Source organism: Pelodiscus sinensis, chromosome 32, assembly GCF_049634645.1.
Source record: "Pelodiscus sinensis isolate JC-2024 chromosome 32, ASM4963464v1, whole genome shotgun sequence".
NCBI classification, from domain to species: domain Eukaryota; kingdom Metazoa; phylum Chordata; order Testudines; family Trionychidae; genus Pelodiscus; species Pelodiscus sinensis.
Window position 1 is genome coordinate 12,514,302 of NC_134742.1, and position 25,013 is coordinate 12,539,314.

General features: G+C 49.5%; 1 protein-coding gene across 4 annotated transcripts; it reads left to right on the forward strand.

Annotated features, from left to right (window-relative positions):
• The first annotated feature begins 1,910 nt into the window (after positions 1 to 1,910).
• On the forward strand, positions 1,911 to 24,585 carry LOC102461309 (killer cell lectin-like receptor subfamily B member 1B allele B). Of its 4 annotated transcripts, XM_075914174.1 has the most exons (7): positions 1,911 to 3,308; positions 9,474 to 9,611; positions 12,617 to 12,715; positions 19,408 to 19,566; positions 19,901 to 20,055; positions 21,756 to 21,868; positions 23,925 to 24,585. In XM_075914174.1, exons 2-7 carry the CDS (start codon positions 9,542 to 9,544, stop codon positions 24,046 to 24,048), a joined length of 720 nt encoding a protein of 239 aa, XP_075770289.1. In that variant the 5' UTR covers positions 1,911 to 3,308; positions 9,474 to 9,541; the 3' UTR covers positions 24,049 to 24,585. The 4 variants fall into 4 exon arrangements, with proteins under 4 accessions (XP_075770289.1, XP_075770288.1, XP_075770290.1 ...); XM_075914173.1 differs by lacking the exons at positions 1,911 to 3,308; positions 9,474 to 9,611 and adding an exon at positions 9,619 to 10,753; XM_075914175.1 differs by lacking the exons at positions 1,911 to 3,308; positions 9,474 to 9,611 and adding an exon at positions 9,619 to 10,753 and having other exon boundaries at positions 19,904 to 20,055.
• Positions 24,586 to 25,013: the final 428 nt, after the last annotated feature.

Here is a 25,013-nt window from a genome sequence, read left to right on the forward strand (position 1 = left end):
GCCATTTTCCCCTCTTATAAAATGTATTAATATTTTCTGGAAAAGAGCTGGAAAAATATTTTTAAAAATCTGCAAACATGCCACTGTTTTACCCTATGGACCCAGAGCCTGTGTTTCCCAAGTTTTTTTCTTTGGGAGAGTTACAAGCCTTTGGTCAGGGTATTCCTCTAATACAGGAAACAGAGGTCACTATGAAATTAATAGATAGCAGGTTAAAAAGAAAAGGAAGGATTTCTTCTCACAATGCACAGTCAACCTGTGGAACTCCCTGCCAGAGGATGTTGTGAAAGCCAACAAGGTTTAAAAAAAGAACTACAGGCTGTCTTCACTATAAGTCCAAGATATGTTCCAAAAACCTTGGACTTACAGCGAAACAACTTAAAGCAGAGAATTTTTCCCCCGCAGCTGATTTCCATTTGCTCAATTCTTTTTGCGCAGCTTAAGCACAGGGAATGGGAGGATTTATAATGCATCAGTTCCTGCAAGCATCAACGACTTTAGTGTGGAACCGATGTAGACTCGAACTGCTTAGAGCAGGGATGCCCTGTAGATCAATTCATGGAGGGTAGGTGCTTCAATGGATGCTAGCCAGGATAGGCAGGGATGGGCTACCTAGTTCAGTCGCAGGGGAACATTTTTAAGAGTGATGGTACTGAAATCTGGTCAGTGTGTCCACTCTCATGTTCAAGTAAAACTTAAAATCAAGCAGCAAATGGGACCCAAGAAGCCGTTAGATCAGCTGCGGGTCACCACAACACAGCGGTTCTCTGGCCACATCTGCGTTGCAACGCTGGCGACAGCAGGAGCAGTTCCTCTGTCACAGAGACGTCGTCTCCGGCGCTCAGGCAGATGCACTCGGGTCACTTTCTCAAGCTTGTCTCCCAGCCATGGGAGTTAGAGATCTGCCGGATTTGAAATGAAGGCTGAGATTGTGCGGGAATCACATGACTCCAGAAGCTCATCTTGGGCCTGGGTTTTAATAATGCTCAGTGGGTCCTCCAGTTCTCACTCATGTTTCCTCCGATTCAGCCCCTCTCTGTCACTGTCCCATGCTGAGACTGTAAATTTCTCTCACATAACACCACCCTTGGTCTATGGCATAGATGCCGGATGACTTAGATCCCACGGGTGCTCTGACCAAGCCCTGCCCCCACTCCACCCCTTCCTACAATCCCCCCCACCTCATCTCTTCCTGCCCCTAGGCTCCACCCCCAATCCATCCCTTCCTACAATCCCCCCCACCTCATCTCTTCCTGCCCCTAGGCTCCACCCCCAATCCATCCCTTCCTACAATCCCCCCCAACTCATCTCTTCCTGCCCCTAGGCTCCACCCCCAATCCATCCCTTCCTACAATCCCCCCCAACTCATCTCTTCCTGCCCCTAGGCTCCACCCCCAATCCATCCCTTCCTGCAATCCCCCCCACCTCATCTCTTCCTGCCCCTAGGCTCTGCCCCCAATCCATCCCTTCCTACAATCCCCCCTGCCTCATCTCTTCCTGCCCCTAGGCTCCGCCCCCAATCCATCCCTTCCTATAATCCCCCCCAACTCATCTCTTCCTGCCCCTAGGCTCCACCCCCAATCCATCCCTTCCTGCAATCCCCCCCACCTCATCTCTTCCTGCCCCTAGGCTCTGCCCCCAATCCATCCCTTCCTACAATCCCCCCTGCCTCATCTCTTCCTGCCCCTAGGCTCCGCCCCCAATCCATCCCTTCCTACAATCCCCCTGCCTCATCTCTTCCTGCCCCTAGGCTCCGCCCCCAATCCATCCCTTCCTACAATCCCCCCCACCTCATCTCTTCCTGCCCCTAGGCTCCGCCCCCAATCCATCCCTTCCTACAATCCCCCCCCCCACCTCATCTCTTCCGGCTCCTAGGCTCCGCCCCCAATCTATCCCTTCCTACAATCCCCCCCCACCTCATCTCTTCCGGCTCCTAGGCTCCGCCCCCAATCTATCCCTTCCTACAATCCCCCTCGCCTCATCTCTTCCTGCCCCTAGGCTCCGCCCCCAATCCATCCCTTCCTTCTTGCTCCACTCCCACCACTTCCTGCCTCCAGCACACTCGGCCTCTTCCTGCCCCTATTCTGCCCCAGGAACACACGCCCCTCTCTCCAATTCCCTTCTCCCAAGTCCCTTCCCCAAATCCACCCCTTCTTCCAAGCCCCTCCCCGAACTCCATGCCTTCTCCCAAGCCCCTCCTCTTTTCCTCCTCTTCTTTCCCCCTTTCCCTGTGTCTTTCTGCCCCTACTCCTCCCCCTCATTGCCTCCTGAACACTGAACACTGAGCTATTATTTTCCCATGGGTATACCACCCAAAAGTCGGCGCTTATGGCCTATATCACAATGGCTCTGTTCATCACACGTACTCAGAGTACAGGGGGCCCTTTGCCAAGTGGCTCTGAAACCAGAGCGATTTTGACACTTTTGGCAAGCAGATAGAACAACAGCGGCTTGTGATCACACAGGAAAAGAAAGAGCAGAGGCAACCAATGGTCTGCTCAGTGTTTCATCGCTTCTGCAGCTTGTGCGGTGCAGATTTTCCATTAGACAAGCAGGTGTAAAGCCGGAGAGCTTGGGGCTGCATTTAAAAAAAATCCTTCCTGATTAAAAAAAAAATCCTACCAGTTCACATGCGTCTGGGGGAGAGGAGAGGAAAATCTGTGTTACATGTTATTCTTCTGCTCTACTGTGAGCTGGTTAGGCCTCAGTTGGAGTAACATGTTGAGTTCTGGGCACCGTATTTAAGGAAAATGTGGAGAAATTGGAGAGGGTCTAGAGAAGAGCAAAGAAAATGATGAAAGGTCTAGAGAACATGAGCTATGAGGGAAGATTGGAAGAATTGGGTTTGTTTAGTCTGGAGAAGAGAAGACAAACTACATCTAGAATGAAGGCTTCTTTCAGAAGAAGGTTTTCCAGAAGAGATCTGCAAAAACTTCTGAAAGAGAGCATCCACACTCAATGGACACTCTCTCTCATTTAAGTTGTGATTACTATGGATGGAGTGGCCACCAGGGCACCTCTGCTTTTTCCTCTTTCCTCTTCTTTTGAAAAAAGCCCTCCTTCCCTGTCCACACACATGCTTTCCCGAAAGAGCTCTGTTGTGATTATGAGGATTAGCCAGCAGCCTGGGGATTAAGGGGTTAACTACACCTAGCCAGGTGGAGTGGCCAATAGGAATGTAGGTAGAAATTTCTAACTGGGACAAAGGAATTTGGGTTTTCCCCTCCTTGGGCTCTGTGAGTTCCTCTGCAGCTACAGAGAGGGACAAACATCTCTCTCTCTCTCCAAGAAACAATTCTTCACTTTCTGTAAGTAGGGTAAAGTTTAGATAAACCCGTTAGGTTTCCTTGTTTTAAGGTTTGGGTATGGGATCTGAGATCTGGCACTGTTTAAAAGTTATTTTGGCTTTTTTTTTGTAACTAAGGTCTAGGCCCATGGAGTTTCTTCATGAGAATATTTTGTTACCTTTCCATCTAGTCATTATGCTTGCAGCAGGAATATTGTTGTAATAATAAAAGTTTTCTCTTTTCTTTTTATTAACCTGGCATTGGTTACTTGTGTGCCCTGATTTTTATTTTAGGGGTGAGATTTCCCAAATTATCTTTCCCCTGATTTCGTTATTAATATTTGGGTGGTGGCAACGGAAGTTTTATTCGCAAAATCTAGAGTTTTAAGATTTTGGGGGAAGTTTTATACTAAAGCTTGGTAGATACGGTTTTCGAGTACACTTACTGGCCCCCACTTCTGCATTTATCATGCCAGAGTGGGGAAGGAGCCATGACATGAGCTCTTTCAGAAAAAGGCTTTTTCCTCGTACAAAGAGGTTTACCAATGCCGGGAAAACCCCTCTGCTCTTTTGATTTTTTGTCAAAAGAACGCTCTTGGGCTGCGTCTAGACTGGCAAGATTTTGCGCAAATACTTTTAACGGAAAAGTTTTTCCGTTAAAAGTATTTGCACAAGAGAGTGTCTACACTGGCATGGATGCTTTTGCGCAAAAGACATCTTTTCGCAAAAGCATCCGTACCAGTGTAGACACTCTCTTGCACAAGAAAGCTCCGATGGCCATTTTAGCCATCGGGCTTTCTTGCGCAAGAAATTAATGTTCCCATCTACACTGGCCCTCTTGCGCAAGAATACTTGCAGAAGAGGGCTTATGCCTGAGCGGGAGCCTCATAGTATTTGCGCATGAAGCACTGATTTTGTACATTACGACGTCAGTGTTCTTGCGCAAATACTTGCGGCCAGTGTAGACAGGCAGCAAGATTTTGCACAAAAGTGGCCACTTTTGCGCAAAAACTTGCCAGTCTAGACACAGCCTTGCAGTGTGGACCCAAGTGAAGTTTTTTTCCGAAAAATGGCCATCTTTCAAAAAAAACAACCTGCAGTGTCTGAGAGGGTACATGATAGCAGCTTTCAAGTACCTAAAATGGTGTTACAAGGAAAAAGGAGATAAATTGTAGATCTTAACCTCTGATGATAGGACAAAAAGCAATGGGCTTAAATTGCAGCAATGGAGGTTTAAGTTGGACATTCAGAAAAACTTTGTAACTGTCAAACACTGGAATAAATTGCCAAGGAAGGTTGTGGAGTTTCCACCACTGGAGAAATTTAAGAGCAGGTTGGATAGACACCTACCAGGGATGATCTAGATGGTGCTTGGTCCTGTTGTGCAGGCAGGGACTGGACTTGGTGACCTCTCGAGGTCCCTTCCAGGCCTATGTCTCTATGGGACTAGAAATTCTGATCTCTTCTATATAGCTTCTTCTACCACGCTCACCACCTTGATATCGGAGCTCTTCCCAGTCACAAATTAAGCAATGAGATTATCGTCCCACACATGTTTTTTCTCTTGCCATGTCCCTAGGGGGGAAAGTGTGTGCAGTGGAGTCATGTATTTAAATTAGATTACGCTGGCCAAAGAAGTACAGGCAGTCCCCGGGTTATGTACAAGATAGGGACTGTAGGTTTGTTCTTAAGTTGAATTTGTATGTAAGTCGGAACTGGTACATGTTGTAGGGGAAACTCTAGCCAAACATTTCTCCAGAGCTCAGTTTTATTCTCCCACACCTCACTTCCCTCAGTCCTTTATTCTCAAGCTGAGGGGTCTGCTGAGAAAAGCCGCTCCGCGTCTCCCTGGTCTGCTGGGGGGGGCGCTAGCTTCGCGTCTCCCTGGTCTGCTGGGCGGGGGCGCTAGCTTCGCGTCTCCCTGGTCTGCTGGGGGGGGGGGGCCCTAGCTTCGCGTCTCCCTGGTCTGCTGGGGGAAGCAGCTAGTGCGGGGTTGCCTCACCCCGTTTGTAAGTAGGGATCCCATGTAAGTCGGATCCATGTAACCCGGGGACTGCCTGTACTCCTCGACCTTGCGGCAGAAGGGGAAGTGGATTGGAAGGATCTGTAGTCCCTGGGAGAATTCACTGCAGCCTGGAGAAAGTTTTATCTCTTGTGCAGAAGAGCTTTCTCCTTCTTTTAGAATCTGACTGGGACCAAAGTTATCCCAGAGGGTTTTCACCCCAGAGGCTTACACGCAGGTGGAGATCCTGGGCCCAGGCCACAGAGAGCCTGAAAGGTGAGGACGTGAAATGGTTTTGGCTTCCTCAAAGACTGGATGCAGCTTTGTCAGTCAGGCACAGAGGAATCTAAGCTGGGTTTGTGGATGAACTGAATGCTACCTCCTGGGTCAGGCATCATCTGCTGCTCTCCTGTGGCGTGTCAGATGCGTAGATTGCATGACCACTGTGGTCACCAGTCAGTAGATCAGGATCTACTGGTAGATTTTAGAGCCTCTTGATGGGTGATCCTGACTGGTTTGGTCTAGATGTTGTGCCTAAGAGAAGCACCCGGGATCTTTTTCAGGGGGATAAGGCAACACGCCACATTTATTGAACATACATAGATCAATCAATACTTTATCATATGCACATGATATATTACACTCATGCACTCTCTCACACACACACAAGCACACTCCGTCTTGTTGTTACCAATAGTTGCTTTCCTAACTGCACTGGCCAGGTGAGCTAGATGGGGGGGGGGGGGGGGGGGGGAAGCCGGGCTTCTGCCAATCTGGATTGATGCTCCGATGTTGACAAGATGAAAAACCTGGGGTCCCTCTGCAAGATGCCTCCTATTTATCCCTCTTTTGCAGCCACTTAGTCATCACCTCGCCTTTGTAATGCTTCAAAGAGAGTTCTTTCAAGGGCAGGCACTTGCTGCTAGACTCCCAAGTCTTCCTTTCAATGAGCTCACTTCACAGGTCTTGTCTTACATCTGGCTCCCAGCCTCTCTCCACCCTGGCAACTGCTGCTGGAGTTGCTCACCTTTCATTCTCCATTCACACCTCATTCGTTTCAACAGGACAATCCAGGGAAGGGGAGAGATCTCAAAAGACATTTTTCTTTACCTTAACTATTCCTAAGACCTATAGTATAAAGAGCATGATACAAAGTTTCTATGGAAAAGATTGATGCTCCTGAGAGGAGAAAAGCTACAGTAGCAACCACACCAACAGAGCCGGGACAATTCCCTGGCCCCCACTGTGAACGACAATGCCGTTCAAGGCTTGGATTCCTTAGCCACATGCGAGTCCACAACCGATGAGCCTATGCAAGTTCAAGACGTCATCGTTGGACACGACAGACTACTATATATATATGGCTTGACAAGCGGCAGCGAGCCTCGCTCGCCAGCCACGCGGTTTGGCACGCTGCGCATGCGCAGACCACACTGAGCATGCGCTTATCACGCTGTGGCGCCATGCCGGACTAAAATCAACTCACCACGGGTGAGTAGATTGCCCTAATTGTCAAGCGAGTAGATTACAACCCGGAAGAGCCGGCGCAGAGCGATCTGCGCATGCAAAGAACGATTTGCGCATGTGCAGAGCACAGAAATGCATGAAACCGTGCGGCTGGCAAGCAGGTCTCAGGGGGCTTGCCGCTGCTTGGGGAGCCCTGTGTGTGTGTGTGTGTGTATATATATATATATATATATATATATATATATATATATATATATATATATTTGGAAAAGACTGGATACAAGGTTTCTCTTAATACAAGGATTCTATAAGAAAGCTTAACACAAAGATATATCTAAAAGAATAAGTTATGTATATATAACATCTGTAGGAGAATGATACGTGGGTATATGCAAATGTTACAGAGACTTATCCACATAGAGGCTATCAAGTGCTGGTATCTGGACGCCCCAGTCATGGATCACACACTGTTGTGTTGGTCACTGAATATTAGGTGTTTTACGGAACCCCCCTTCCCCCCCCGATGCGTCTACACTGAAAAAAAGAAAAGAAAAAAAAGACCCAGAACTGTGAGTCTCAGAGCCAGGGCTCATGGTGTACTAGATAGGGGGCTAAAAATAGCCTGGTGGATTTGGGGACTCAGGATGGAACAAGCTGGAGTCCTGGAGCCTGGATTCTATCTTGAGTTGGGCTCTGCAACTCACTGGTGTTTTTTTGGTTTGCTGGGTAGGCATACTCCCTCTCCTCCCGCCCTCCCCCCCCCACACCTCAGTCATGGAGGAGGAGTGGTTGGGCCAGGCACTGTAGAAGCAGAAGCACAGACCAAAAGATGACCTGTGCGTGACCTAGATGGCACTGAGAGGGGAAGAATTAAAAAAAACACAATAACGTGTCGATCTGGTTTTTTTCCCCTTCTGGCTATTTATCTTGGAGCATTTAGGGGTCTCCAAGTTTTTCTCTCCATACGTAAGGGCTACGGACTTGCTATATATATTTTTTTTCAAAAGGGAGATGATGGTCTTAAGGAGTAACATGACTACTGGTGTCGGGGCTTCATGAAGCACACTAAATATTGCATCGTTACTTCATAAGCTGGCAGTGCCGAGTTTCTAAAATGTTAGAGATTCAGAGATGATCAGAGCAGAGTGGACCATTAGGATGGTCCAGTCTGACATCCTGCATCTTTCAGGCCATAGGACTCCCTCAAAATAATTCCAATCTTGATTTAAAAAATTACCAACGATGGAGAATCCACCACGGCCCCTTGATAAACTGATCCAGTGTTAAAAAAACATACCTTATTTTCCATCTGAATTTGTACTGTTTCAACTTCCAGCCATTGGATACTGTTTGGAGGGTGGGTGGATGAAACCTCGTTGAAATTAGTGGGCATCCTTCATTCAGAATAAAAGTAAAAAGCAACTAAGCTTCTTCTTGGAATGAGGTAGCTGAGGGTATGTCTACACAAGTAAGATTTTTTCAGAAAAATGCGTTTTTTTTCCGAAAAAACTTTGCTTACGTCCACACTGCAATCACTGTATTTAAAAAAAAATGGAAGGAACAGAGAGGTTTTTCTGACATTGGTAAACCTCTTTCTATGAGGAAGAAGCCTTTTTGAGAAAGAGCTCTTTCATAAAAAGGCATGTGTGGGAAAAAAGCACAGGTGTCCATAGTAATCACAGTTGACATGCGAGAGAGCGTCCATTGAGTGTGGACGCTCTCTGTCAAAAAAGCAGATTGCTTTTTCGATGCACTTTGACAGTGTGGATGCTCTCTTTGGCTGTGTCCAGACTCAGGGGTTTTTTCGGGAAAAGTAGCCTTTTTCCGAAAAAACTTCACCTGCGTCTAGACTGCAGCCGCGTTCTTTCAAAATTAAATCGAAAGAACGCGGCTTTTCTTTCGACGGCGGTAAACCTCATTTCACGAGGAAGAACGCCTTCTTTCGAAAGTGCTTCTTTCGAAAGAAGGCGTTCTTGAATGTAAATAGGGTTTCTTCGAAAGAGAGCATCCAGACACGCTGGGTGCTTTCTTTCGAAAAAGCGGCTTGCTCTTTCGAAAGTTCCGCATGCAGTCGAGACGCTCTCTTTCGAAAGAGGCTCGCAGTCTAGACATAGCCTTTGGGAAGAAGTTTTTTTGGAAGATCTCTTCCAGAAAAGCTTCTTCCGAAAGAAGCCTTCTATCTAGACATAGCCTGAAACAGTGGAAGCCACTACCGAAAACACAGACTGCATGCATGGCCTCTCCTAAACTGAGCTATGTGTGTAGACGGGATTCACCGAATGTTGGCTGATAGAGAGATGTGTCCAGGAGAAATATGCAGAAAGAAGCAGCCATAAATCCAAGCAGACAGCCAGACTGGACTGGAAATGTGTCCCTGAAAACAAGCAAAGTGAGAGCATTTTGGGGCAGATGCTGAAAAAGAGGCTTGGATCTGGGCAGTAAATTCTTGCTGTGTTCGGGGAAAACAAGTATCATGTCTAATCTGTGTAAATACAGAGGTCTGAATCAAAGACATCCCTCACTCTTCATCAGTCTCTTTTAACGGAAACAACCTTCAAAGTCTTGAATATAGGGTAACCACTCAGGCTAAAAGAAGTGCCGTATTCTCGCTTTCTTCATCTGATTTTGCTGGTTTTGCTACTAAGATTATTTAGTTCTGTTAAAGCATTTGTAGGAAAAACAACGTCTAAAATATATTGTTTCCTATCTTCTTATCAGAGAAGGTCAAACCCACAGATATCCGGTCGATAGCTGAGTTGAAGATCAAGCTAGCTTTGCGGCCATGAATGAAAAACTCAGCTCCTGTTTTGTTCTTTGTCTGTTTTTGCAACCAACTGGCCAACAATTCATCAAGAGGTTTGTAACCTGTTCTGAGGAAAGACGGTCTGCGTGAGCTTCAAACTTGGATAACCAGAGTCCAAGGCTTTTCTCTGCTATGGCAAGTCATTTGGCCTCAGTTTCCCATCTGTGTAATGGGTTCATGGTACAGCCCTATTTCAGAAGGACAGTAAGGAGCTCAGATACTATAGTGATGGGGGCATTGAGGTATACAGAGGTCACAGAATCTATTACTCATTGGGAAAGGCAAATTCACCAATGTTCTTCCATTGATACACATCTGGGCCAGTGTAACCCACTGTGACATCCTGGGGATTGTATTCACTCTTGTACTCACTGTATTCACTCTGTTTGCTTTGTTGTGTTGTGTGTGCTTCCACTGTCCAGTGCTGTTCTATAGAACCTCTGTGTGTGTGTGCGTGCCTCAGTTTCCCTGAGCACTGCAACACTACCAGGATGAGGAGGGGAAGGTGAGGCATGACTCACTGTGGAAGAATGTGCAGTCTCTTACTGTCCTTCACTGTCCCATCTAGTGGCTCGGAGACCACTTATATAGAAAACAACGAGTCTGCTTTAGAGCCTTCACTGAGAGCCAGCGGGCTTTTAGCTCATGCGGGAGCAACCCAGTGGCCCCAGGTTGCTTGGCATTACACAAGGCTCCCAAAACTGTGGGGCAAACGGGTAGGCGGCCATGTCTAGATTCAAGATGGCCGTCCCTTGCTGACATCACTCCCCGCTGAAAACTTGATGGACCCACCTGATTTTTTGGCCGTTGACCATTCGGCCCTGCTTCTGCCCGCACAGTTTGGGGCAGGACCGGCAAATACATCCGTGTGCTCATCAGAACCCCAGTTCCCAAAGTCTTCTGGGTGTGTAGCATGTGAAGTTCCCTTGGCTTGAGAACACTCAGCCAGCAGCGTTAATTTATGAGGGAAGATCACAGAGCAGCAATAGGGAAGAAATTCAGCAGCCCCTTGAATGACGCTACTTCCTGATGCTGACTGACTGACTTAGCTCATATATAAATAGTCCGTTGTCCTTGCACAACACCATTGGCTGGGTGGTTTCGCCTGCCCTGGTACATGCCATGGCTGGGGATGTGATCTATGCTGATTTAAATCTTGCTGAAGGCAGGGGACCGCCTTCCTCTAATGCTCACAGTAAGTGGGGATGTGAGGGGAGGGTTGCCTAGTTTGCTGCCAATTTTGTGAGGGTTTCAGCTGGGATCCCAGGGAATGTAGAGAGACATTTCAAGTCTGACTCGGGACCTGTGTCGGAGTAGCCTCTTGTGGAGGCTTTGATGGAGCACATTGATGGAAGAAGCACTGGCAGCTTCATAGCAAATTAGAGTCGATTCTCGTAACGATATGTTCTGGGCTTCTTTTGCATGCATCTGGGAAGGATACAGGACAGCAAAAGGGCTGAAGGGGCATTGGGATGGATTTTTAAAGCTATTTAGCTGTCTATGGGGATTTTCTAAAACACCTAGACTCTTACCACTCCTTAATTTCACTGGGTCTTAAAAGCAAAAGCTGCTTTTGAATATCCCACAAGGCTTCTAAATACCTTTGGCCCGTAGAGACCAAAGTCTCACTGATTTTTAATTCAAAAGACAGGACTATGCAGCACTTTAAAGACTACCAAGATGGTTTATTAGGTGATGAGCTTTCATGGGCCAGACCCACTTCCTCAGATCAAATTATGGAAGAAAATTGGCAAGAGCATATATACCAAAGGGATACAATAAAAAAATGAACACATATACAATGTCTTTTTTGCACTTGGATAGAAAGATGATGTCTGCCTAGATCTATGCAAGGTTTTTCATATGGTTGATGGATTTCCATTCCAAACGGTTAAATATAGTGCCTTTTAATTCGGTAGAGATGCCCGTCTCTCTTAGGCACTTTTGAAAACTTCCCCCAGTTGATGAGCAGGCTGCTGGCAGGTTTGCTGTTTGTCTCTCATGGGCAGTCTCTGTTTGATCTGTGGTGTTTTCCTGCAATCACAAATTGAAGCGCTCTAGAGAAATGGGGCAAACTGTATTGTTTGGGTTTGGAAAACCTGACTATGGAGTTGTTGGCCTGATGTAGTTTCCGAAAGGAAAGCTGGTCTGGTGCCTAAGATTCTGGAGTGAGACTTGAGACTAGACCCCTTCACCCCCACACACACCCTGTGAAACCTGTGCAAGGTGTGTGTGGCAAAGTTTTCAAAAATGCCAATACATCACATTTTCCAAGTGACTTATAATTATTTCTGGAAAAAGAGCGTCTACATTGGCAGGATGCTTTTCCAGAAAAGCTCTTTTTTCCAGAAAAGAGTCCGTGTCAATGTAGACGCGCTTTTCCGCAAAAAAGCCCCGATTGTCATTTTTGCGATCGGGGCTTTTTGGCGGAAAACACTACTGTGCTGTCTACACTGGCCCTTTTCCGGAACAGTTTTCCGGAAAAGGACTTTTGCCCGAATGGGAGCAGCATCGTTTTTCCGGAAAAACACTGATCATTTTACATTAGATCGTCAGTGCTTTTCCGGAAATTCAAGGGGCAAGTATAGACAGCTGGCAAGTTATTCCGGAAAAGCGGCTGATTTTCCGGAATAAGTGGCCAGTGTAGACACAGCCCTGTTGATTACAATAAGGCTTCAGCTCCTACCTCACTTTGAAAGTCCATGCGACTTAGACTCCAAAGCCACATGAGAGCCTGCAAAAACTTTACCCTTCCTCAGTCTCTGCCTCAGTTTCTTCATCTGTAAAATGCGGCGGGAGGGGAATTGACAAGCGATAACACTGGATGAGACGTAACAGGTGAATGAGAAAATGAAGCTGCTTGGGGTGGAGTTGATGGGGTACTAAATATACTATAGGGGAGTCATAAAGACACTATTCTGCATGGGTAATTGAAACTGCAATTAATGTGACTACGTAAGCACCATGAGAGCCAGGAGTGTCACCTGAGTGTGAGCTCTTAGAAGACACAACAACCAGACAACCCCCCCAGTTCCTCATATTTAATCCCATCTCCTAGAGTCCCCGCCCTGCCCGCGCTGGCACGGGGTCGCTCTGAAGGCAGGAAGCGCCGGGCTCCTCCTCCTGCTGGTGACGGTCACAGGGCTCAGTGTTTCGGGTAAGTGGCTCAGAGACGTTTATTCAGTGGCTGTCACCCAGAGAGCTAGCTTCGATTTTTATTACATTCACCAGCAATGCAAGGAACCTACAGGCCTGTCCCCAGTCAGACAGGGGCATGGGTGATGGGTGAATCACAGAGTTTGGGAGGCTAGCCCCTGGCCTGGCCCATCCCTTCTGCTTGAAGCCCCACCTCTCCTGGACCCCCTGTCCTCACCGTGGAAGTCCAGAAGGTCCCAACCAATGTTCCCTTTATTTTTTTCCATGTGTGTGCAGATTTTTGTCTAGCCATATGCAGAATAAATTTTATGTGCACAGAGGCATGTGCGGATGTGCACCACCAGTAGAAGCACAAACCTAGCTGGGAGCGCTCTGCTGATCAGCTGGGCAGCACTGGAATCTCTCCCGAGTGGCCACACAAGCACCCGGCTTACAGGGAACCCTGGTCCTGACCCGCAGCCATCAACCCTCACCCCTGGAGCACCTCCCCCCCCGCCCAATCCTGGAACACCACCTGGGGTTGGTGGGGGGTTGGTGGGCTCCTCCAACCTCAGAGCATTGGATGGGTGATGCACCTTCCCCACCCCAGCCCCAGATTACCAAAAGCATGGGCCCTGTTCCCCCAGCCGTGGGTCACCCCATGTTCCTGCCACCCAATCTCCAGCCCTTTCAAGCTTCCCAGAAAAGCATCAGCTTGATGAGGCTAAGGCCCACTGGGGCAAGCCGGAGGGAGTCATGGTGCTGAGCAGAACAGGGTCATGCGGTGCTGTTTGGAGAGGCACAGCCTGCCCCTGCCGATGCCGTCCAGTGCCCACGGATGTAAGGGGTGTTCGGTAGGTTAGCATCAGTCCAGTAGAGCTGGCCTGCAGCCCTTGGCATAGATCAGTGTTTCCCAATTTTATTTGGCCACAGAACCCTCTTAAACTCGAAAGAATTTCAAGGAACCCCCTAATACAGTGGTGCACCAGCCGGGCCTAGGATAGCCAGGGGAAAAATGTGTCAAATGTGGGCCAGGAGGGAAGGTAGAGGAGAGGTCTTGGGGTAGGGTGTCTGGCCAGGAGGGAAGGTACAGGAGGGGTCTTGGGGCAGGGTGTCTGGCCAGGAGGGAAGGTAGAGGAGGGGTCTTGGGGCAGGGTGTCTGGCCAGGAGGGAAGGTAGAGGAGGGGTCTTGGGGCAGGGTGTCAGGCCAGGAGGGAAGGTAGAGGAGGGGTCTTGGGGCAGGGTGTCTGGCCAGGAGGGAAGGTAGAGGAGGGGTCTTGGGGCAGGGTGTCAGGCCAGGAGGGAAGGTAGAGGAGGGGTCTTGGGGCAGGGTGTCAGGCCAGGAGGGAAGGTAGAGGAGGGGTCTTGGGGCAGGGTGTCTGGCCAGGAGGGAAGGTAGAAGAGGGGTCTTGGGGCAGGGTGTCTGGCCAGGAGGGAAGGTAGAGGAGGGGTCTTGGGGCAGGGTGTCAGGCCAGGAGGGAAGGTAGAGGAGGGGTCTTGGGGCAGGGTGTCAGGCCAGGAGGGAAGGTAGAGGAGGGGTCTTGGGGCAGGGTGTCAGGCCAGGAGGGAAGGTAGAGGAGGGGTCTTGGGGCAGGGTGTCTGGCCAGGAGGGAAGGTAGAGGAGGGGTCTTGGGGCAGGGTGTCTGGCCAGGAGGGAAGGTAGAAGAGGGGTCTTGGGGCAGGGTGTCTGGCCAGGAGGGAAGGTAGAGGAGGGGTCTTGGGGCAGGGTGTCAGGCCAGGAGGGAAGGTAGAGGAGGGGTCTTGGGGCAGGGTGTCAGGCCAGGAGGGAAGGTAGAGGAGGGGTCTTGGGGCAGGGTGTCTGGCCAGGAGGGAAGGTAGAAGAGGGGTCTTGGGGCAGGGTGTCTGGCCAGGAGGGAAGGTAGAGGAGGGGTCTTGGGGCAGGGTGTCAGGCCAGGAGGGAAGGTAGAGGAGGGGTCTTGGGGCAGGGTGTCTGGCCAGGAGGGAAGGTAGAGGAGGGGTCTTGGGGCAGGGTGTCTGGCCAGGAGGGAAGGTAGAAGAGGGGTCTTGGGGCAGGGTGTCTGGCCAGGAGGGAAGGTAGAGGAGGGGTCTTGGGGCAGGGTGTCTGGCCAGGAGGGAAGGTAGAGGAGGGGTCTTGGGGCAGGGTGTCAGGCCAGGAGGGAAGGTAGAGGAGGGGTCTTGGGGCAGGGTGTCTGGCCAGGAGGGAAGGTAGAGGAGGGGTCTTGGGGCAGGGTGTCAGGCCAGGAGGGAAGGTAGAGGAGGGGTCTTGGGGCAGGGTGTCTGGCCAGGAGGGAAGGTAGTGGAGGGGTCTTGGGGCAGGGTGTCTGGCCAGGAGGGAAGGTACAGGAGGGGTCTTGGGACAGGGTGTCAGGCCAGGAGGGAAGGTAGAGGAGGGGTCTTGGGGCAGGGTGTCTGGCCAGGAGGGAAGGTAGTGGAGGGGTCTTGGGGCAGGGTGTCAGGCCAGGAGGGAAGGTAGAGGAGGGGTCTTGGGGCAGGGTGTCAGGCCAGGAGGGAAGGTAGAGGAGGGGTCTTGGGGCAGGGTGTCTGGCCAGGAGGGAAGGTAGAGGAGGGGTCTTGGGGCAGGGTGTCTGGCCAGGAGGGAAGGTAGAGGAGGGGTCTTGGGGCAGGGTGTCTGGCCAGGAGGGAAGGTAGTGGAGGGGTCTTGGGGCAGGGTGTCAGGCCAGGAGGGAAGGTAGAGGAGGGGTCTTGGGGCAGGGTGTCAGGCCAGGAGGGAAGGTAGTGGAGGGGTCTTGGGGCAGGGTGTCTGGCCAGGAGGGAAGGTACAGGAGGGGTCTTGGGACAGGGTGTCAGGCCAGGAGGGAAGGTAGAGGAGGGGTCTTGGGGCAGGGTGTCAGGCCAGGAGGGAAGGTAGAGGAGGGGTCTTGGGGCAGGGTGTCTGGCCAGGAGGGAAGGTAGTGGAGGGGTCTTGGGGCAGGGTGTCAGGCCAGGAGGAAAGGTAGTGGAGGGGTCTTGGGGCAGGGTGTCAGGCCAGGAGGAAAGGTAGTGGAGGGGTCTTGGGGCAGGGTGTCAGGCCAGGAGGAAGGGTAAAGGAGGGGTCTTGGGGCAGGGTGTCTGAACAGGAGGGAGGGTACAGGAGGAGTCTTGGGGCAGGGTGTCAGAGCATGCTGGGAATACAGGGTCTTGGTAGGGAGAAGGGGGTGAATGAGCGGGATTTGGGTGCGGGCTCTGGGTATGGAGGTGACGCTTATGTGTCTTGGGTGGTGTCGAGGGTGGTGGAGCGGCCAGAGCCGCACGCCACCAGAAGCCCAGGCCCACTGGCACAGCTCCAATGGGAGCTGCCTACGGGCTCTGCAGGGGGCGGGGGAGTAGAATTTTTTTGCAGAACCCCGGGGTTCCTTGAAGCATAATTTGGGAAACCCTTGGCCTAGATGAAAGGGGAACTGGGACTAGCTTGCACAACAGCAGGGGCTGGAACGCAACACTGAAGTGATACCGGGGCAGAGATATTTTAGGACGGGATCCTGGGCAGCTGTCTCACCACTCACCTGCTCGAGCAATGGGGGACGTACGTGGGAATGAGGTCAGTGGCACGAAGAGGCTAAGCGATAGAGCCCCCTAGGGCTGGCAGAGACCTCAAGGGGCACCGAGTCCAGCCCCCTGCCCAAAGCAGGACCAACCCAATCAAATCATCCCAGCCAGGGCTTGGTCAAGCCAGGAGTTAAACACCTCTAGGGATGGAGACTCCACCCCCTCCCTAGGGAACCCATCCCAGCGCTTCCCCACCCGCCTAGGGAAAGAGCACCCCAATATTATGAGGGTAAGGAAGTTAGATTTGGACATGGAGGGCTGGGCATTAGAATGAATATTCATGATGCTGCCCAGCCTTGTGTGCCCATGACTTCCCGTAATGTCTCAATCTGGTGCCCTGTCTCCGTGCTTCACCATGCTAGCAGGGCCTAGCATGATACCTTGATTAGCCGCGGCTTCTCCTGGGTTAATTACCACGACATGTCTGCTACGGAGCACAGCGCCAGAGCCCCTGCCTGGTGGCTTTTGGCTACGTAGCAAGCCCTCCTGGCCAGCTGAGGCAGTAGGTCAGTTGCCCATTCCATGGCTAACACGGATTAATCGAATGCCGGCCCTCCCCGTGCCTCAGTTTCCCCTTGACTGTGTGATCTCGAGCAACTCATTTCCCTTTTTTCTGCCTCCCTTCCCCACCCATCCTCCCTTTGTCTGGTCTTTTTACTGCTGGGCGTTTGTCTGCACAGCTGGGCATCATGCAGTGCCAATCTGAGTGCTACCGAAACACAAATGTTTTCTTGTTCAGCTGTCACATGTCTGCCATTTAAACTGCATGATACTTCCTCAGCCCCAACAGGATAGCAAAGTGTTACTCACCCAGGCACAGCTGAGGGGTAGATGTGTGAATCACACCTGGTCTTCTAGAAAGAAGGAAGCAGATCAAAACTTTTTTTATATCAAAAGGATTTTATTCAAACATAGTTTTTTTTCCTTTTTTGAAACACTTTTTGACAAAATTGAAAAAAAAACCCAAAATATCCTTTTTTCCTCTTTATGTTTGGGTTCTTTGTTTTTTCCCCTCATCCCTCTCTTTATTCTTTTATCATTTATCCATTTGCTGATTTTTTTCATGAAATTTTTCAGATATATTTTTTTTACTTTTGACATTTATCATTTTTATGGTGATTTTCCCATCTTTCCTCTTTCTCTTTCTTTTTCCATTCAATCTCAAATAGAGGCCCGGGGTGTTGAAGGTTTGTTTGGGGTTTTTTCTTCCATTTTTCATTTATTTCCACATTGCAGCTTCTGAACACTTGCAGAGTGGCCAAAGGAAAAATGAGAAAACCTGGGCTATCGTTCCTTCCCTCGCATTCAGTGGCAAAACAAGAGGAAAGGCAAATGGGGGAAGGAGGAAAAAAATAAAAACAAAAAATGGAACAGGGAATGAAAAATTTGAAAAGCAAACATTTTCATGGAAAACATTCAAAAATGACAATTTTTTTCATTTAGAAACCTGAAGAAACCAAACTTTGATGGAGTTTTTTTCCCCATTTTTCAACAAGCTTTCTTTCTCTCCCATCCTCTTCTTACTCAATCTCCTATAAATTTACAGGGACAAGCTATGCACTTTGATACCAGCCTCACTGTATCTACACTAGGGAGTTTGAGTTCTTTAACTAGAACAGTTTCTAACCCTGGATAAAAGCTCTTTGTGCTGACAGGTGGAATTGAATCAGAGACCTCTGGAGCTTAGTGCTTGGGTCTCTCCAGCTTGAGCTAAAAGCCAGCTGGCTCTCAGCTAAGGCTGTAGAGCTCACTCATTCTTTGGCCAACTCTATATTATGCCCAGATGGTTGGCTTAAGATACGCAATTCCAGCTATGTAAATAATGTAACTGGAGTCGACATACCTTAAGCAAAGCTTGTTGCCGTCTCTACAGCAGGAGGTTTGACAGCTTCCCTAACTCCTCACAAATCAAGGAGTACTGGTGCTGATGGGGGCACCATCAGCATTCCATTTAGAGGGTCTTTACTAGACCCACTAAAACGAACCCCCAAAAATTGATCTTTGGCCCATATAGATGTGGCCTCACTGTAAGTGATCTAAGTGGGACAGTGAACCCCACCCAGAAGGTGTGTGAGTTACAGATGCAGACTGACATTGTGTTTCCCATTATTGAGGCTCTTTAATTCTTTCCACTTCTCTGAGTCAGTGTGGCTACCACCAGCTTGGTTTTTCACAGGGGAAACTGAAGCCTCGAGATCTTTACAGGGGGAACAGAAGCCTGTGGTACAGGAAGGAAACAAATCCCCTTTGTGTTTGAGTCACTGCTGAGCCCTCTTCTCTAGTCAGAAGGCGATGTCATTTTTCTTCTCTTCGCTGTGTGAACACTTCCAGACTCAGCATAGCTAAGCTCAATCGAGCTCCGTTCGGTTTGCTCCAGACAATAACGAAATTGACCTTGTCCTCTTCGGGTGGGCCTCGTTATTTCGGAATGGAAGATGCTACAATCTGCTTAGTAAACATTGGTGCCCACTTGAACTCAGATTAATTGTAGTACTGTGCCTGGGCACCGCATTTCAAGAAAGATGTGGAGAAATTGGAGAGGGTCCAGAGAAGAGCAACAAGAATGATTACAGGTCTAGAGAACATGAGCTATGAAGGAGGACTGAAAGAATTGGGCTTGTTTAGTTTGGAAAAGAGAAGCTTAAGGGAGGACATGAGAGCAGTTTTCAGGTATCTAAAAGGGCGTCATAAGGAGGAGGGAGAAAACGTATGGATCTTGGCCTCTGAAAATAGAACAAGAAGCAATGGGCTTAAACTGAAACAAGGGAGGTTTGGGTTGGACATTAGGAAAAAGTTCCTAACTGTCAGGGTGGTCAAACACTGGAATAAATTGCCCAGGGAGGTTGTGGAATCCCCATCTCTGGAGATATTTCAGAGTAGGTTAGATAAATGTCTATCAGGGATGGTTTAGACAGTATTTGGTCCTGCCATGAGGGCAGGGGACTGGACACGACCTCTCGAGTTCCCTTCCAGTCCTAGCATTCTACGATTCTATGATTCATCGACTTCTGCTGCTTCTGTTTTGAACTAAGCACGTTCCAGTGGTGTTCCCACAAGACTTTCGTTATGTCAGTGCATGTCCAGCTGCCGCCCAGGCCGGAGCCACTGGCCCATCGCCGCCCCGCACGCCGTCTCTCCTCAGCCACAAGCAGTGACCACCCTTCCCACACAAGTTCTATTCTGAAGTTTTGCAGGGCTTCCTGAGTAAAGCGGAGAAGGGGACGGCCCAGACGGGTGACGGTGGGACTCCGAGCACCAGTAATGGAAGTGCATGCAACGCCAGCCTGGAGGACTTGGTTTCTCGTCTGAAGCAGAGCCTGTGCAATCAGACCGAGATAAAACTAGGTAACCCTCAGTTCACGGTTGCCCACGTCACAGCTGTTGTCCCCGCCGTGCTGTGCATAGGAGGGTAGGGGGCATTTCCCCCTCCCTTCTCCATGCACTGTGCTGATTTAATGCGATAGTTCAGCGTGAACGATGCTCATCTGTTCAGTGGCGGGAGAGACAAGGTCAGCGAGAGAACATGACTTCCTTGTGTTCCCATTTCAGCTCAAGGAATTGTGGGTCTACTTCCAAGAGATTTGTCTGGCTCTGCAGCTGACTGGAGGGAAAGAATCCCTCTGGGTTGAAAAGTGTCAGAACCATTAATGCCCTTTGCCTCTTTCCATTGTCCCTGCAGGAGGTGCCAGGTGCAAACTCTGCCCCCAAGACTGGCTGATGCGTGGGGACACATGCTACTGGCTGTCAAAAGAGAGTAACACCTGGAGCAAGAGCCGGGATGACTGTGCACAGAAGGGATCTCAAATGCTGGTGATCCAGGACCAGGAACACATGGTAACGTGCTTTGTGTGTTGGAGAACAAAGAGAGCCATTCCTCGTGTCTCCGTTCTCTGCTACATGTCTCTATACAGGGATCCCCAAACTGTTGCCCCATAACCTTCTTCTGACACTGAAAATTACTCCGTGACCCCAGGTAGAGGCGTGGGGATAGAGCTGGACCCCAAATCCACCCCCACCCCAGGCTGAAGCCTTCAAGTGTGGGAGAAGGGAGGCAGCCCTCAGATTTTGGCTTCACCTCAGACCCGAGTGAATCTAATCAGGTCACAACCCACTTTGGGATCCCAACCAATGTTCCCTCCAATCTTTTCCATCCCTGTGGGATTTTTTTCCCATCCATGCACTGAATACATTTTTATGTACACCTGCAAATGTGTCCCACCAGTAGAAAAACCAAGACTGCTGATCAGTGGGGCAGCATTTGAGTTTCTCCCGAGCAGCTGCACAAAGGCACAGCTTGCAAGGAACACTGGCTCCAACCCATAGCTCGAGTCCCACTGCATGAACTAGCACAGTAGGGCCCAGGTAAGTGAGAGGAGCTCAGAAAACGAGACTGAAAACCAGACCGGCCGATAAGGAAGATAATAAGTGTAAGCGGGGTCAGGGTAAACTCTGTCCTGACATCTGGTGGTGAACTGTGGCAAGAGGTGCAAAGAGACTTCAGGGGCTGAGCCCAATTTGCATAGACACACCACCATATGTCAGGATAGAGTTTACCCTGACCCCGCTTACATAAGCTTATCCAGAGCTATCACTGTTCATGTCAGCAGAGCTTTGTACAGAGTATTCAATCTCCCACTGTGAAGTTTAAGCCACTGATCTGTTGGAGACCTAGAATCTACTAGGAACCAGCGTGGGGGTGAGATCCTTCTATACCTGCGGCTGCGGGGTACTTACACCTTCTTCTGAATCAGACAGTGCCGGCCTCTATGGCAGACAGGGACACAGCTACATGGGCCAAGGTCCTGCACTTCCTGTGTGCCTAAATTCTACCAGAGCACAGATAACAGGAACTCTTTAGGCAGCTGCTGTGCACCCCCATAATAAACTAACTGGTGAGAACATGGTTCCAGCTCAGGCAGTGAGTTACAGACATTTTGTTTCCAGGCCCAGTGTGCTACGATTCTAGACCTCTGATTAGTGGTAATGACATAACAATCCTAAACATTAATAATAATGAAAAACTTAAAAACCAACCAATGGTCTAGTAGCACTTTAAAGACTAACAAAAATACCATCTACATGTTTGTGTTAGTCTTTAAAGTGCTACTAGTCTGTTTGTTGTTTTTAAAGTTTTTCCTGGTTACCGACTGACTCGGCTACTCCTCTGAATCAATAATAATGATTATGTATTTTATATGATGGTAGCACAACTAGTGGACCCAGTTAGGATGGGACCTCATTCCAGGGGTTGAGGCTGCCCCCATTGGGAGACACGGTCTTTGAGATAAAAAGTTTACAATCCAAATGACCAGGTAGTCAAACATCGGGGCATTATCCCCACTTTACGAAGGGGAAACTGCGACTCGGAAGTCGAGTGACTTTCTCCAGCGCAGCGTGTGGTGTCGGATTATTGCTGGGAGGGTTTTCCAGCACTGGAGCATCTCGGGGTCTGTCTGACACTGTGTGCTGCTAACACTGGGGCAGAAATAAAAGACGTCTAGAGCCAAACTTTCATGCAGGTATTTCTGTTGCAGGGTCACCTGCAGTTGGCCCTACCAGAGGTAGATCCTGTTTGGATTGGATTAGCATTTAACTCATCCCAGGGGAGGTGGACCTGGCTGGACAGTGCCCCTGTCCATAAAGAACTGTGAGTGTCTCCTGAGTGTTACTATTTCATGCATGGAAGTTGTCTTGCTGTGTCATTTGCTGGATCAGGGCCTGCAGGGTTCCCCACACCAGCTGCTCTGGGCTTCCTAGTAGTTGAGAATCACAATGTAGGTCACTGGAAAAGATTTCACTTGCGACTCAGCTGTCATGTTCATCGAAGCCTGCTTTACAGGCCCGCTTCTCAAACCGCTCCTCACTTAAGTCTTGCCCTGGGGACGCTTTGTGGAATCCCTCCATCCGATTTAGGAATTTAAGTAAAACTAGAACCCTGTGTAAAAAGCTGCAAAATGTATTTTGGATGGGGGCAGGGACCAGCTGTCTTCTTAGCTGTGCATCTGACTCCAGGTTGAACTTGAGTGCCAGTGCACAGTACCAAATAAAGGGGAATAATCACTTCTCTAGATCTGCTGGCAATGCTCCTCCTAATGTACCTAATATGCCATTAGCCTTGGCTACAAGGGCGCCCTGTTGACTCATCTCCAGCTTCTCATCCCCTGTAACCCCCAGGGCCTTTTCTGCTGAACTGCTGCTTAGCCAGTCAGACCCCAGCCTGTAACAATACTTGGGATTCTTCCGTCCCAAGGGCAGGACTCTACACTTGTCCTTGTTAAACCTCATCAGATTTCTTTTGGCCAAACCCTCTAATCTGTCTAAGTCACTCTGGTCCCTATCCCTGCCCTCCAGCGTATCTACCTCTCCCCCTAGCTTAGTGTCATCCACAAATTTGCTGAGGGTGCCATCCATCTAGGTCATTAACAATGACGTTGAACAAAACCGGCCCTAGAGCTGATCCTAGAGGCACTCTGCTAGAAACTGACCGCCAACCTGACATTGAGCCCTTGATCACTACCCATTGGGGCCAACAATCTAGCCAGCTTTCTATCCACTTTACTTCCTGGCAAGAACATTGTGGGAGACCGTATCAAAAGCCTTGCTAAAGTCAAGGTATATCACATCCACTGACTTCCCCATGTCCACAGAGCCAGTTGCCTCATCATAGAAGCTAATCAGATTGGTCAGGCATAACTTGCCCTTGGTGAATCCATATTGACTATTCCTGTGATCACTTTCCTCTCTTCCAAGTGCTTCAGAATGGATTCCCTAAGGATCTCCTCCATGATTTTTCCAGGGACTAAGGCGAGGCTGACCGGTCTATAGTTGCCTGGATCTACGAGAATCCACTGGGTGTGTGTTTAAATTGATTGCACAGTGCAGCATTCCTAGGTTAGGTGTAGGTATTCAACTCTTGACCTATGTGCTTAAAAAGCACAGGTCTTGCGTGGATCTAATTGGAAGGGTGGCATCTAGATTAGTTTAAACTTAAAGCCAGTAGCAGACTTTTCATAGCTCTCATTCAGCCACTAGATGGAGCGAGAGCTACACCATAAATGTGGTTAACAGTTTCGGTATGTCTATATTACATTCCTCTTTCGAGAGAGGAATGCAAAGTAGGCCTACCGAAGTTGCAAATGAGGCGAGGATTTAAATATCCCACGCTACATTTGCATACTCTCTCCCCTGCGCCCTTTCGAAACACAGCTGTTTCGAAAGTGAAAGTGTGCTCCAGGCCGCGTTAGTTCGAAACAAACCCCTTGGTCCGAACTAACGTTACTCCTCATTTTAACGCAGCCTGGAGCGCACTTTCACTTTCGAAACAGCTGTGCTTTGAAAGAGCGCGCAGATGAGAGTATGCAAATGAAGCATGGGATATTTAAATCCCCGTTTCATTTGCAACTCCGGTATGCCTACTTTGCATTCTTCTGTGGAAAGAGGAATGCAGTGTAGACATATCTTTGACTTTTGTGGCCAGAGCAAAAAGCCACACCTGAAATGGTCTCAGTAATATGGACAAGGGGTTACACCTGTAATGGAGGTTTGGTCACCTGGACAAGGCTTCCCAGTGGACCACTGCATTTCCTGCAACAGGGCTGTGCATGGGGAAATGCAGAGGGGAAAGAAGAAACCTTATGAGGAAGAGCTGCAACAGGCGCTTTGATCACACTAAACTGACAGCGACTTTCTGTTTCATCTGGCAGGTTCCCCGGGATAAATTGGGCTGAACAGAACAGCTGTGGAGTGTTAACAAGGACTAAGATTGATTTAGAAACCTGCCGTGTTCAATCGAAGTGGCTCTGCCAGAAAGATGCCTTTCTGCTCTAGCCTGCGACAAGACGGATGGGGAAAGAGCATCTTCAGACTCTGAAACCTCTGCAGCGTGTAAGAGGGCTACAGACAACATCACGTCAGACAGCGGCACGTCGGGGGTCAGCTCCCCAACCAGTGTGAATCAGCCAAAGCAGCCCCAGAGTTGTGGGACCCAGAACCCCGGCTGATGCTTATCCCCACTTTTGATGTCAGTGGTTTTATTGGCTACTGAAGGAAAGAAAAGTTAGTGCCCCCTCCCCCGACCGGGCCATCCAGGAGCTGCCAGCCTGGCCACCCAGGAGCAGGTGTGCAAGAGAATCAAGGGGGTCCACTGAGACCCCTGACCCTGAGCCCTGAGCTTACAATGGCCGTCCTGGGTCAGACCAAAGGTCCATCTAGCCCAGTAGCCTGTCTGCCGACAGCGACCAACTCTAGGGACCCTGGAGGGGATGGACCAAAGACAGTGACCAAGCCATTTGTCTCGTGCCATCCCTCTCCAGCCTTCCACAAACCTTGGCCAGGGACACCACTCCCACCCCCTGGCTAATACCACTCCATGGACCCAACCTCCATGACTTGATCTCACTTCCCTTTAAACTCTGTTCTAGTTCTAGTCTTCACAGCCTCCTGCAGCAAGGAGTTCCACAGGTTGACTCTTTGCTTTGTGAAGAACAACTTTCTGTTACTAGTTTGAAGCCTGCTACCCATTCCTTTCCTTTGGTGTCCTCTAGTCCTTCTTTATGGGAACTAATGAAGAACTTTTCTGTATGCACCCTCTCCACCCAACTCCTGCTTTTAGAGACCTCTATCCTGTCCCCCCTCCGTCTCCTCTTTTCTAAGCTGAAAAGTCCCAGTCTCTTTAGCCTCCCTTCATATGGGACCTGTTCCCAACCCCTGATCATTTTAGTTGCCCTCCCCTCTCCCAGCCTCTCTCTTCCCCTCTCCCACCTCCTTTTCCCAGTCTCTCCCAGTTTTGTTCA